General features: G+C 50.6%; 2 protein-coding genes across 9 annotated transcripts in view; one reads left to right on the top strand and one right to left on the bottom strand.

Annotated features, from left to right (window-relative positions):
• The window catches only part of PBX3 (PBX homeobox 3), a 94,848-nt gene extending 83,148 nt beyond the window's left edge, over positions 1–11,700 (bottom strand). The window contains exons 1-2 of one of the 6 annotated variants that reach the window (XM_015879419.2): positions 11,393–11,700; positions 8,998–9,071 (exon numbers count right to left, since the gene is read on the bottom strand). In XM_015879419.2, coding sequence (XP_015734905.1) covers positions 8,998–9,046 — 49 coding nt within the window. In that variant the 5' untranslated portion in view covers positions 9,047–9,071; positions 11,393–11,700. Of the gene's footprint in view, positions 1–8,997; positions 9,072–9,200; positions 9,499–9,525; positions 9,681–9,717; positions 10,777–11,392 lie in introns of those variants that run through there. The other 5 variants (XM_015879417.2, XM_015879424.2, XM_015879423.2 and 2 more) reach the window with 5 other exon arrangements.
• A 927-nt stretch (positions 11,701–12,627) lies between these two features.
• The window catches only part of MAPKAP1 (MAPK associated protein 1), an 82,886-nt gene continuing 81,196 nt past the window's right edge, over positions 12,628–14,317 (top strand). The window contains exon 1 of one of the 3 annotated variants that reach the window (XM_015879414.1): positions 12,628–12,732. The gene's annotated coding sequence lies outside the window, so the exon portion shown is untranslated. Of the gene's footprint in view, positions 12,733–12,933; positions 13,051–14,317 lie in introns of those variants that run through there. The other 2 variants (XM_015879415.2, XM_015879413.2) reach the window with 2 other exon arrangements.

Raw genomic sequence — 14,317 nt, 5'->3', positions numbered from 1 at the left:
CCTATTTGAATAACAAGTAAAAACCTAGAAATACCTCCACTGAGTGTTATTACCAACTGTATCCCCAGGTTTTATAGTGACAGGACTGTGCTATGATTTCTGAGAAAACCTCAGCATAAAGCCCCATAAACCCAACCACTCCTGCAATGTATCACCTTATCTAGTGCACAACCATTTCCACAACTTTTCATGTTAGTACAGTTTGTTCAAATATGGTAATAAATGCATCCTTGAAGTCAGACAAGAATCACTGCACCACTGACTGAGACTGGCTCTTAGTAGTGGCAGTTAACCACGCCAACAGATCTCGCATAAAGGCAATAAGCAAACATTTTGGTGGCGTGAATTACAAACGTTTGCTAAAAGCACGCTTCCTTCTTTAATCAACAGATGCATTGTAGGTGTGCTTCAACCACCCTTTCTAGCAGGTAATCACATCCGCAAAGCTATTGCTAAAGAACAGCGATCCTCATCCCAAGCGAGCAAACAGTCTGTGCTGAACAGAGCCACCGTGCTCAAAGCAGCCCAACAGCCTTCTGCTAAGGTCTCACATCACTAATTAAGGCAAAGAAAAGCAGGGTCTAAGGAAAGCCCAATCTGCCCACCTGCAGCAGGTAAGGCCTCGCTTCGACTCACTGTGATCTGACTAATGAGAGTACTGTAAATCATTCTAGTAGATTATTTCTTAATGTTGCAGTTTTAATTATACTCAATACTTAATAAAACTTTCATCATACAACACCAACTTAACACCATCTCACAAAAATTTCTGGTAGGCAACATTCCCGATACTTACAGATAGGAAATGTGGGGCAAAAAATGGTAACATTTGAGAGCACCCATATGACCTTCATCAAGACAGCAGCCAGGCTTGGCCTGCTCCCACTCAGGTCTCCGTGTCCCCATGGGAGGAAGGCTGCACCAAGCACCAGCAGGAAACACAGCTTGAGGCACAGGTCCTCCACCCCAGCTGCCTCCTCCAACAGAGTTAATGCCCTTAGGAGCTTCCAGTAGCAGAAAGTTTGGCCCCCAAATGTTTTCATCATGTAGTTTTTTGCTCAAGAATGTTGAGCTCAAAATAAGCAACTGGAGACAGGTGATGCCTTCCTCCTCTTCCTGCAATAAAAGCAGGCTTTGCAGGTTTGGGTGCCATCCTCCCAGCAGTGCACAGCTCACCACGACACGGCTGGCACAGCAGAAGCACCCACAGCGTGCCCATGGGCCTGCAGGTCGTGTCTTGTGTGCTTCACCATACAAACTTCCCAACAGCCATCGACTTCAGCTGCCAGGACCAGCAAGGCCGTGTGCGCAAGGACCTTCACAGAGAGCCCTGGTGTTATTTCTTAGCCCTTTTCCTTTCATTTGACTACTGGGGCTCACCATGAGCACTGTCACGCCAGCACTGCTCCCCTGCTGGACTCTGACAACATTCTGTGGAGGAGATGGGCACATGGGCACAGCCACTCTGCAAGCACTCAGCAATGACCACCAGAGGCTTTGTTTGGTTCAGTTCGGCTTTATTTTTTGGTAAGTTTATGTTCCATTTCCAGAATTACTTCTCAGATATTTTTAAACAGTATTATAAAAAGCTAACTAACCACAAAACTGCAGTAAAGCAGCTCCAAGGCTGCATAAAGCATGCACACACACACAAAAGGAAAATGTGAACTAAATCAGAAACTCTCACTGCTGAGCCATCCTGGAGTGTCCTAATACTGCGGAGGTCTCAGCGCAGTGATCGTACCTACCATATCTGCTCTAATAAATAGGTTCAATGAGTTGAGTTAAGGGCAGAGTTTAACTATTAACTCAAAATTTCCTCGCCGTTATGGCTGTAAGTCAATCCCTTAATGTTACTTTAACGCAGATTCTGGCAGTTGAATAAAATCTATGGTCAATATTACAACCCGTTCCTTCCTCAATGAACGAAAATATACGTGTGATTTACATAAGAAATCCTTAGAAATCCTGTAAGGGAGTGGGGCAGTCAATGCTCCAGGCCTGGCTGCCCAGGAACCCACACTGACCGCTTCACTTCAGCCACCCAGGACCTCCTTACCCAAAGCCCCGGAGCAGCAGAAATACCCCCACGCAAGCACAGGCTTCAGCACAGTAACAGCTAGCAGGCAACAAGGTTATAAAACAGAGCTGTAAGATATATCTAAAATAATACCGCAAAAATCAGATGACACAAAGAATTCTAATACTTTCCTTTTGTTAAGATACAGTAACTGAGAATACAATGAAATTCTTCATGTTCAGTATCTCCCATTAGATCAATTAATATTCAGAGAAAGCCTTTAACATGAAGTTTAAATAATCATAGAAGGAGAAAAAGAACCACCAATGTTCTAGAAGCTTCTCTAGACCTTTCAATCAATTTTATTTATATGCAAAACCAAGAGAAACTCAGAAAAAACAAAGCTCCTCCTGATGCTAAAGCTCTCAATTTACTGACAGGCAAATGGCTTCATGCTGCCACTTAATCTCATTTCTTGCATAATGCCCTCTAATTAGCATATCAAAGTGAATTAATACTTCTAGGGCATTAGCAATGGGAAAATCTGCTCCAGGCTTCACAATAGCAGTTAAGCAAGAGCCAAGAAATCCTCAAAAACACCACAAACCACTTTGCATTGCAAAACTGTTCAATTTATTTATCCTCTCTCTCTAAACACTTTTACCGCACACTGTTTTACTACTGTTCACCAAACAAAATGATAATTGCCAAAGTTACCAGCATCTGTAATGCCTGTTTAGAATCTTAATTTAGATTGTATGCTTCGAGATCTCAAGATGCTTTCATCTTTATCATACACAACGGGACGTACTGAAAAATCGCTGCCCATATAAAAAATATATACAACGAGGATAATATTCTTATATTCCATTTCCACTTGCAATAAATAATTAAAACCCAAATAACGTGTGAAAAAGCCACCTGCTGGACAATGAGGAATAAGAGATTAGCTTTAAATGTTGATGCATGACTTGAGCATAGCAAAAGGTTCTGACCTGTAAACACACACAAACCCACCCCCCCTTCCAAGTGATTGATCTGCAGGACGCGTGATATCCAGCAACTCGCACGGACTGCTGCGAGTCGGAGAGACCGTGCAACGTGCGCCGAGCCCATCGTTTACAAAGGAATCCCAAGGAAAATGTCTAACGTGGTATAAAACTAAACTAAATGCATCATGACTTTTGTTTTTTGTTCTCACGCAAAACAAGGCCTTTTTACCCAGTTCCTGGAGCAGAAATGGGTTATAGCCGCTAGCATTTTTTCTTTCAAAGATATTTTCAGAATCTTTGTCACATTATTTTGCCCGCTAAATATAAGGCACATTTTATAAACAGAGACTAAAGAGAAAACCCTGACAGCCCATCATGCAGAGCCGCGGCACTGAGCCGGGAAGGCAGCGCAGCGCCAGGCAGGCCGGCAACAAAGAGCAGCAGCAACACCGGGGTCAGCGCGGCTTTCTGCAACCGTTTGCAACATGAAAGCAAAAATGAAGCATGAGAGTAACAAAATAAATAATGATAGATATTTATCCAGTGCTTGGAGCCTATCTAAAGAATGCACATTATTGAAAAATATATACCATTCGAGCAGCAGGCTTCATTTCCCTCCATATTTAATTCCCTGTTTACTTCCACTGCAAAGACAGCATTATGGAAGAGCTCTAACGTCCAGCTGAGAAGCACAATTCATCCGTTTGGCTGATGAACTACTCTAACTTTATAAAAGCATGAACTACAAGAGCTGACAGAAACTTTAATAATTTATATTAAATATTGATGTGAATTATTTACTCCATTCATACTTAGAGACATGAATTGCCTACCAGAGAAAAGCAAATGTGACAAAAGGTCAACATGATGGTGAAAAAAGGTAGGCTGTGTCAGGCATGTGTTATCTGAACCACGCTGATCACCTTGATAAGCGAATAGCATTAAACATGACTGCTGAGAAAACAAACAAAGCATTCTTCTCAGGGTGTCAATTGGTGGCACACAAACAGCTCCATCCAGTTCTACCAACCATACCAGAAAAGGAAAACTCTGCCGAGCTCTGCGCTCACTTTGACTCGGTAGCGCACACTTAGGATTCATTCTTATTATTCACAAAGATATTCATCAAACCCTCATGTGCGTGATGTGCAAGGAATTCCAAAGCAGCCTAAAAACCGATACTAACTGGACTCTCTTTCCCTGCTACATAATTATTAATATAGCCTTCCTATATATTTTAATATTGTATTACATCTGTAACAATTTAGTGCATCTAATTCTGCTTATATTTGTCTACAGTAGTCTGTAAGTATCATTATATTAATGTTGCACACAAATCAATATTTAAATTGAAAAAAGACAGTGTAATATCCGCATGGTACAACTTTTTCATTGAAAGCAGTAGGAATAGAGGTTGATAAACGTGTTAAATCCTACAGAAAGGGGCTCTTTTGCATTCACTGCGTGCTATTATTATAATTTATCTCTCGATGCAAAAATTCCTTAACTTACAACAGGCACCCTAAAATAAACTGCACGGTAGCTCACAGAATTTACTATTTTCACATAAGCAAGCGAATGTGTCAAATTCAAAAATAAAATGAAGGACCTTATAAATAGCTATAAAATAAAATGAATCCCTGCTCCTACTTAAATTAGTATCGACAAGTACGTCCACATTTACCCTTCACGGAGGGCAAAAAAAAAAAAAAAAGAAAAAAGACCTGGAAGTACAAATCCTGGTAATCCACATGAAGACTGGTACTGAACTGCAGCAAGGAGCACCATCAGAGCTGCGCTCCTAACGCACGCTGCAGGTACAGGTTCTGCACGACAAGGTATCCCAGTTTTTTCTAATGAAAATGATCCCCTGTTAGAAATTCACCAAAGGGAGAACTGTGATTGTGGATACGTTTGAACCAGATGACCAAATGACACACGGGATATTTATCCAATTTGTTTTTTTCTAGAAGGATATTAATGAAGAAGAGCAATGCCTTTGCCATAAGGACACTGTAACCAACCCAATATTCCACCGCATGTCTTCCTTTGTAATACATCTGCTGATAATTGAAAAAAATACCATTCAGAAGCAGAACCGATGATTCAAGGAAAAATCTAGGACATGAAGCATGAGAAAGGAAACAAAAGCTAAACAATTACACCGAAGAAAAGATGCATTCACATAAACACACAGTGTTTATTTCCCTGTGCAGTCAGGGTACATCAGAAATAGGTATTCAGCACCTTGAAAATAACACCAGGACTGCACATCAGTATTTTAAATAGCTGAACTGAGAAACAATAACAGCACAGTTGGTGTTAAGGAAATGGCTAACATACATACACACACATACACGTCCACGTGTGCCGTCAGTGCCACTTCATGGTTTCATTTGAATCCTCTAATATTCAGATCGCATTGTTAGCATTGCACATTATGATAAATTATTGCAAGTTAGTTGCACTGAATAATAATTTACACACAGCGAAAAGCTGAAATTTATGTAACACAAGGGAATGACACTGTGCTACAATTTAAAAAAAGAAAAAAAGAAGTGAAAAAAAAAGGGGTTAATATCTTCAAATTGTTGTAGGAGAAGAGGCAAAAAGCGAGTTCTTCCCCGCGAGTCACCTATCAGGCAGCTTACAGATGGTGCAGCATATTGACAAGGGGTGTTTCTGAAAGAGTTGGGCCATTTTCATCAATAACGAGCGCTGCAGCACGGAAGGGCACGATACAGACCTTTAATCTTCAGAACGGCACTGGGTGGTAGTTTACAGTTAAAGCAACAAAAATGTTTTAGCTCACGTGAAGAACGGCAAGAAATGACCCTCGTGGTTAATTTCACTACTGGTCTGGCTTATTTATTTATTTCTTTTATTCTTTAAAACCAAATTCTTTACAAGAGGAGAATATTTTTAATGAACATTTTCTTCCTCGCTCTTTAGACATAAAAAATAGTTCAAGCAGCCCAACCAGCCAAGCAGGCCTTTTCTCCCCCTGCGGACACCTCCTGCAGTCGAGAAGTTCATTAAGTTTTATGATCTTCCCAAGTCAGTCCTGCTTATAAGCCTCACAAAGGCCACAAATCTGGCAAACCATCATGTATGCCATTAGGCTTTACTAGTAAATGAATGCTATTTAGGGTTTGCAGTGACAGTAAATTAGGGTTTGCTTGGCAGCTATCATTGTTTTTGTTGGACTTACGCAAATAAATAAATAAATGTATCCACGAATGCATGGCTGCATTCAGATGTTTTTATATAAGTGTGCTCCTCCCCACAGAAAAGATTTTTGAAGACAAAAATAATCATCTATCGACACAGTCACAGATGTACTTCTATGTCATCCCACTGGGAAATAATTGCAATTCCCTAACTGTTTTAAGATTGTAAGAATTAATACATTTTCATTTCTTGTCTCCGTGAAAATAACCAGTACCTCAGGTACAGCGCTGTGCTAACAGAGGATTAATCAAACCACCGATCCCGAGGATTTTTAGTGCACAAATAGGAGAGATTGAAAAAAACAAAGGCGCAGCTCAGTTCTGGCTTCCTGCTGCTGGGCGCCGCAGACAGACGGACACTCAGGAATGCAACAGATGTGCTGCGCGCCCCGACTGCGGCGCGAGGGGCTTCTGAAAGGCACCTCCCAGCGCAGGCACAGCTCCGCCAGCACAGCCCACCGGCCCTGGCCGCCCGGCTTCATGTGCACCAGAGGGGCTTCAGGAGAACTTTGGGCAACATTTTTCCTTGAACTAATTAAAGAAATGCGTGGCATTTAGTTTCCTTATGAAAACCATGCTACCTTGTGGTTGCCTCTAAGAATGCACGTTTCTATTAATACCTGCAAAGCCTTTAAGTGCATTATGCAGCACTTTCTTAAATGTTAAAATGTTAAAAAAGAAATGTCAGGCTAAATTCGGCGAGCACGGTGACTTGCTTTGTACATGGAAATACCTCACATGAAGAAAAAAAACAAACGATCGCCTAACCCTGAGTGCACAGCAGAAAGGCTTCAGATGCAATGCATCCATTAACTCATGCTGGGACGTGACGGCACTGCTCAACCTAAGCTGGGGATTCCTCCACTTATTGTCTCTGCCACCCTCACAAAGTACTCACTGACTGTACTGAACATCAGTAAAGCATAAAAAAGAACATAATTCAACATAAATTTGACTTAAATATTGCATTTCTTATTTCAGAGCAGACCCGACTGCGATTGCACGCTGTGCACTGGCTGCAGGCTCCCTTCTCACCCCTCAGAAGGGAGCGACGAAGCCATCACACGGATCCTGCTGCCAGCACCAAGGTAAACTTCGGTTCTGATGGAAAAGCATTGAATCCCAGAGCACAGTCCAACCTGGGAACCTGGACCATGACACTAAGCAGACAATGAGGGGAAGGGGAGTCCCTGCATTAATGCCTCTCAGACTGCTTGTCCTTACAGTTCTGAACTGTTTGAGCTGTTCCCTATGAAAACAGTTTACAGGAGTTATGCCAGGATTTGTGCTCCACTCTCGGTGCTGCAGCACGCTGACCAGAGTCACGCTGACACGGAGCTCCAGGAGCCCTGGATGCCTGTCCCCATGACCCAGCTCCTGTCTGCCACCACCCGCACCCCGGGCAGGTGCTGCTGGGCCTGGCAAGCTCCCTCCTTTCCCCACAGGGTCCTCCCCTTCCCTGTGGGTCCTCATCTGTTCTACCAGAAGCAACTCGAAAACTTGGCTGTGCTGCTCGGAGCACAAAGGCTGGATCTCAACTCACACGTTGTCACTGAAACACTTGAAAACATTACAAATCTCAGAACCTTCTCAGGTTCCCTTTTACTTCTGCACAAACAGCAGCACCAGCAAACACTCACTGCCAGCAGCAACCCCCTTACAGCCCGGGGTGTTCCGGGGACAGCCCTGCCAGGGGCTGGCTGTGCTCCCCAAGCCCCCTGCACGCACAGGGTCACAGGACCCAGGACCCACGGCCGCTCCGGCTCAGCACAAGCAGGGGCCGCTGCCGGCACCGCTGCACGGGCACAAAGTTCAGGGCAGGAAAACAAACAGGAGCCGCGGATGGAGGGACACCGCGCAGGCAGGGGGGAGGCAGAGAGGATCGCGCTCCTTATCTGAGGTAATGTCACGCAGTGTAACGTGGAATCAATCTTAATATTTGCAGCGCAGCCGATATCCAGCTCTCAGCCGTCAGCAGAGCTGAAGCGGGACCCGGCGGCACAGGAGCCCGTGCACAACACGCACCAACTGCACCGACAGCCGCGCACCGGGCAGCTCAGCTGGGCTCTGCTGCGTGCACGAGGCGGCTGCTAACCTCTATAACCCCAGATTTTCAGCTTGCAACTAAGAGGGCTGCAATGGAGCACCAAATACAGCTAAAAAGCAAACGAGTGCAGGTGTTCAGTTTTAAGGCCAGATTAGGAAAAAAGAAAAAAGAAAAAAAAAAGTCAAAAAAGTCCTTATTGTCACAATGAAGAGTACGATATTTTTCAAAATTGTCTTATTTTAAAAAAAGAAAAAATCTCTGTAAATTCAGCGATGTAAGAAATTTGCAAAAATCCCTTCAAACGCCTTCGAGACAAACGCGACATTCCTTCCCGTCTCATTAATGTTGCACGGAAAATAACGTTGTTGTGACCATCATTTCAGTGTTTCAAACCCCGCCGCCCGCAGCTGCCAACGCGGAGCCGGAGCCGGAGCCGGAGCCGCTCTGCACGCGCGGCCGCATCCGTCACTTCGGCGCTGCCCGTCCCTCTCCAGCGCTTCCCTCGCGGCGCTGCCGGCGCTGCACGCGGCGGATCCGGGCCCGGGCCGGGCGCTGCCGGGTGCCGCTGTGCGCCGGTACCGCGGGCAGGGCAGGGCAGGGCCGGGCGCATCCCGGAGGCGGCGGAGGGCCGCGGCCGAGCAGCGGGCGGCAGCGCCGAGGCGCGGCGGAGGAGGGCTCAAGATGGCTGCGGCGCGGGCCGGCCCTTACCTGTTTTCTCCTTGATCTCGCAGAGGACGCTGAAGAGCGCGGGCTTCATCCTGTGGCAGTTCAGCGCGTGCTTCCTGCAAGAGAGCACACACAGCGTTAGCGCCCGACGCGAACATGGCGCCCGCCGCGCCGCGCCGCCAGGCCGCCCGCAGAGCCCGGCATCGGGCCCCGAAACCGGCCCCGAAACCGGCCCCGGCCCGCACCAGGAGCGGGCCCGAGCGGGGCCGTTGCTCCGTGCCACACCGCGGCGGCGCCTCTCAGCGCCGGGCCGGGCCCGGGCCCCGCTGCGCGCGGCGTAAATCAGCGCCGTCCGGGGCTGATTTATTGCGGAGCGGCCCGGGCCGGGCCGCGCTTTGTTTCGCAGGGCGGTGATTTAGGACGGCCGCCGCTCTCTCCCCCCGCGGCGGTGTCTGCTCGGCGCCGCCATCCATCTCCCGCCGCGCCGGGCACGGGGCAGCGCCGCGGAAAGTTGCGGCCCGGCCCGGGGCCCGCGGACACACGGACACGGGACGGGGCCGGCTCGAGCACCTCCCGCTGCCGCGTTTATCGCTCGGCTCGAGGCGTTCAGCGGCGTTAAGCGGCGTTCAGCGGCGCTCCGGCCGCGCCCCGCTCGCCCGGCGGTTCCTCCGGCGCCAGAAGTTCTGTCCCGGCCGCGTTCCCGGGCCGGAGCTGCGCGCCCCACGCGCGCCGACAGACAAGGCGTAACGAGACGACACCAACTTTGCTTGCGCCTCGTCCAGGCTTTGGTCGGTGATGGTCATGATCTGGTGCAGGATGTCCCCGATGTCCTGCTTCCTGCCGTCGCCGTCGGCCCCGTCGTGTCCGTGTGGAGGCGGCAGGGCCATGCCCCCCTGCACCGAGTGCCCCGCCAGGTTGACGCCCGCCAGGGTCTGCAGCATGCGGGACTGCTCGTCCATGGCCCCGCGCCGCGGGGGCACTGAGCGCCCCGGCTCGGCCCCGCCGCTCCGCGACGGCGAGAGGCGAAAAAAAAAGGCAAAAACACCAAAAGGAAACGGCGGCCGAAGGAGCGGCGGTGCCGGGAGCGGCGGCGGCTGGAAACGCGCTGTTCTCCCCGGCGCGGTAAATCACTCTTCTTTAGTTACAGTCTTCTCCCGTCAGCACCATGTCTGTGCCGGGCCGCTGCCTGTCCCCGGAGCGATCTTCCTCCACAGCGTTTTATTATGAGCAGTAGTATGATTGTTATCCTCTGCTATTATTGTTTTTATTGTTGCTTTCTATGTCTTTTCCCCACTTTGTCCAAAGAATCTTCTATGCGAAAAGGCAACAAAATAAAAAAAAAAAAAAAAAGTAAAAAAAAAATAAAAAATGACAAAATGCCCAAAGTTGGATTATTCAGATCCCGCAGAAGTTGGGAGGGCAAAGAGCAAAAAGCACAACGAGCCGAGCGGCCCCGGACCGACACATCAAAACGGCACCAAAACACGAGCAAAATTAATGCCCTCCCCCCAAAAATCACCAACCATCCCGGGTGAGCGGGGGGACGGCGAGGAGCAAAGTTTGAACTCGCGCAAAGAAAAGAGCGGAAATCGAGGGGAAAGAACTGTAAAAAAATTAATTACACACTGTGTGCGAAGCAACGTGCAAAAATATCAGCCGGCGGGGATTTATGAGCGCGGCCGCCCGGTGACTGTGTGTGCTTTATGTTGTTTGATGGCCGCTCCGGTGAGGGATTGACAGCCTGCCAATGCCACTCACTCACCCCGCAGACGTGTCACCCTGTGAGCAGCGCCGGACGAGCCACAGGACGAGCCGATCCGCCCCGCCCCGCAGCGCGCCGCCCCTCCCGCCCCGCCCCGCCCCATCGGGCGTGTCCGCCGCCGCCCCGCCCCGCGCCGCGGGGTCGCCCTCCCGCCGGGCCCGGAGCCGCGGCGCTCCCCGGGGGGCGGGCTCCGCGCGGAGCGGCGGGACCGGCGGCCAATCGGCGCGGCCGCGGGCGGGCGCTCCGGCCAATCGGCGACAGAGGCGCGGCGCCGCGCCCGCCCGCCCCCGCGGAGCCCCCGCCCCCTCGGCCGAGAAACTTGCGATTGGGCCGTTCGAACGGTCACGTGGCCCCGACGAAAGCCGCTCCGGCCCCGCCCCTTCTGTTGCTATGGGAGCGCCCCGGCCTCCGCTACACGCCGGCACCGAGACGGGACCGCGGCAGCACCGCGCGGCGGGACGGGACGGGACGGGACGGGGCAGCGCCCAGAGCGTGGGCGGTTTCAGAGCGCTGAGCTTTGGGGACGGAGCTTCGGAGCTTTACGAAGTTGGGTTCCCTCAGCTCCATAGCAAACAGCGCGGGGCTGTCACAGATGTGACGTGTGTACAGAACAAACAGCGGCTCGTGCTCCCGCCGTGTTACCTGCACATCCCGCCGGCCCCGCGCCTCCCTCACCTGCCCGGCCATGCCTGGCTGTCGCTGCGCGGTGTGACGGCATTAACACAGTCTCGGTTCGGCGCTGTGAAGCCCCGGCACGAATTGGAGCCGCGCTCGGCGGGGACGCGCTCTGTGTGACGGACTGCTCCGGATAAAAGTCATGTCCAAACTAAAACCTCTCCCCAACATCTCCTGGATGTGCAGCTGATGGCACAGGATCAATGTGGCCAATAGAGCTCTCCATGTTCCTCCACAGCTCCCGCTGCTATCACAGCTGACACCACCACGTCTCCTCCCCTCAGCACCATCACTCCGACGTCCCCTGTTTGACGTGGGGTTCCTCTCCACGTCCCGTGGGGGATGTTCTGGCTATTTCGGGTTCAACACTTTTACTGTTCCTCCAGGTAGTTAGAACATTCTCTAACATCTTCCATCTTCATTACTGAGACATTTTCTGGTATGAATGATCGCGTTCTTAGTGTCATCCAGCTTTATTAAAACTGCTGCTCCAAAGAGCTGTTCTATTCTCATTATTTCGAATACTTTGCACGTCAGCTTACATTTGTCCACCAAGTGTGAGGCTCCACAGACACAGCCGTGCTGTAGTAGAGCAGCACAGCCCTTCAGGGGCGGTTCAGTCGCAGCTCCATCCCGCACACATCCCAGCACAGCACAGCACAGCACAGCACAGCACAGCACAGCACAGCAGTGTGCTCCTGCAGTGACGCCGTGGCTGATGTCCCAGCCTGTGCCTGGGAGAACAACCAGCTCCACGCTGCCAGCACGGCAGCAATGCACGGCCCAGCGCCTGGAATACGAAATAACCAGAGAACCTGGAACCAGGACGGTGCCGCCTGTCAGGGCAGCGCTGCATCTTCAGCTGGAGCCGCTGCAGCTGCAAACCGCCAATAGTTTTCTTCATTAAAAACGTACAAGGCCGTTTCATGGGATTTCTGTGTGTTTCTATTCGCAGAATCACTAACTGCGTGTTTCATCGTGACGTTTACAAACTTGTCACTGCGAAATCTCTCGATACCGCATTCTTTGCGTACCGAGGCCCGCTCCGTGCAGCCGTTTGTGCGGCTCGGCCTGTTTTAACCACAGCTCGGCGCGGTTCGAACGTGCCGCTCCCGGCCCGGGCGGACCACGCCGCCGCCGAGGGAACGGAGCCCGCCACGGCTGTGCGCATGCGCGCGACGGAGCGGCCGCCGCGGCTCCGCTTCCGGGGGCGGCGCTTCCGGGTCGCGGCGCGGCCCAGCTCTGTCACCGCCGCGGCGCTCCCCGGCCCCGGAAGCGCTGCCCGTCCCGCCGGCGGGGGGAGGCGCTGCCCGGCCCGGCTCCGCGTAGCGCCGCAGCCCGTAAGTGTGGAGGGGAACGGGACCCTCGGGCGGGCCGCGCGGGGCGGGCCCGGTGCCATCCGCACGGCATCCCTGCGGGCCGCGACTCGTTCCCTGAGGTGCCGCCCGCTGCCGCCCCGTTCCCCGGCCGCCTGCGCGCAGTGGAGGAGGCCCGGGCCGTGCTGGCGGGAGCGGGTCGCGTTCCGCAGCTCCGTTTCCGTGACCGTGGGCCGAGGCTGCTCCTGGCCTCGTTCCTCCCCTGCCGGCGCGGCGCGGTGCTGCGCGATTCGGCCCTGCCCGCCCGGAGCTGCGGACGCCGCCGTGGGCTGCGGGACTGGGGTACGTGCACAGCTGGAAGTAAATGCTCTCACTTGTGTTGTTTCGTTTTTTTCCAATTCAGAGTAAATCTGTTCATGGACGCGTTACTTGGATTAGGCTTAGAAAAATGGTATCGCTGTTTGTACGTAGATTCCTACAGACAGAACTCAAGTGGTGAAGGAGCAGCAGCCTGTTTACTCCGTGTGACTGTTTCACCCAAGTGCAAGGAATGACGCGCTCGACTCCTGACTTCTAGTGTAGCTTTTCCTTTGTGTTAGCAAAGAAGTTCGAGCAGTTTGGCAGAGTGAGAAATAGATGAGTGTATACATCAATGAGAGGCCCTTTACTCCAGCCAAGGGGATGAGAACACGGGGAGCAGGCTGCTTGCTGTAGGGCAGGACTGAAGATCAGCGCCTCCCCAGGGCAGGGATAGAAGCACCCGGGATGTGTAGGGCTCAGCTGCCCTATGGTCCTCTCCAGGATGGTGGGCAGCAGTGGGCTGATGCCTCGGGTTGGGATACAGAGACAGCACTGGTCCTGGAGCACACTGTGCTATTGCAGCTGTAACCGGTTCTCTTTTGATGCCAGGTAATTCACTGTTGTGACACTGCATCATGTTTGAGATGCAACTTGCAGTGACTTTAATGTCTTACGTTTTGCTTGCATCAGTCCTCTGTCAGAAGGGACAAAATGAGGGTTTTCTGTTGAGCAATACTGCTCACAATGATCCTAGTATGCATTTTAATATTAATTGTAAATGCATTGAGAAGCTTCATTAAACTGTGATACCTCGCTGCTGTCTGTAAGTTCGCTTTTTTGTAGAAGACAACACAGAAGTAATCTGTATCTTGTTTCCTTTCTAAATCAGTTATTCCAAAAGCAAAACAAAATTCATTAAATGTGTTTTTGTGGCCCTTGAGGGAGAAAGACCCCAAGTTTGACAAAAGAAAAGTTGAAAGCCAGAGAAGGTGGAGGTTTATCTGTTGCTGAACAAATTAAGAATGTGTTCAGTGACGTTTGTCACAGAGGCTTCATGTCTTGGGCATGTCAGCATTTTGGTACTCTGAGGTCACGTTTTCTAGGGCTGAAACGCTCTGTTTTGTTGAAAAGCTACGTCTGCAAAACTGAAACTGGATCTCAAACTGTAGCAGACACGTGGAGGGGAAATACTGCCTTCAGTTAGAAATGTGTTGATACAGTTACATAGCAATGTAAAAGCTTTGCGAGTAGGCTGATGAATGTGCTCCAGTAGAGGCAGGTGGGTTTTGTGCAGTGGGTTGCTGCCAGG

The sequence above is a fragment of the Coturnix japonica genome, chromosome 17 (assembly GCF_001577835.2).
Source record: "Coturnix japonica isolate 7356 chromosome 17, Coturnix japonica 2.1, whole genome shotgun sequence".
Lineage (NCBI taxonomy): Eukaryota > Metazoa > Chordata > Aves > Galliformes > Phasianidae > Coturnix > Coturnix japonica.
This window is presented reverse-complemented; position numbering and strand designations above follow the sequence as displayed.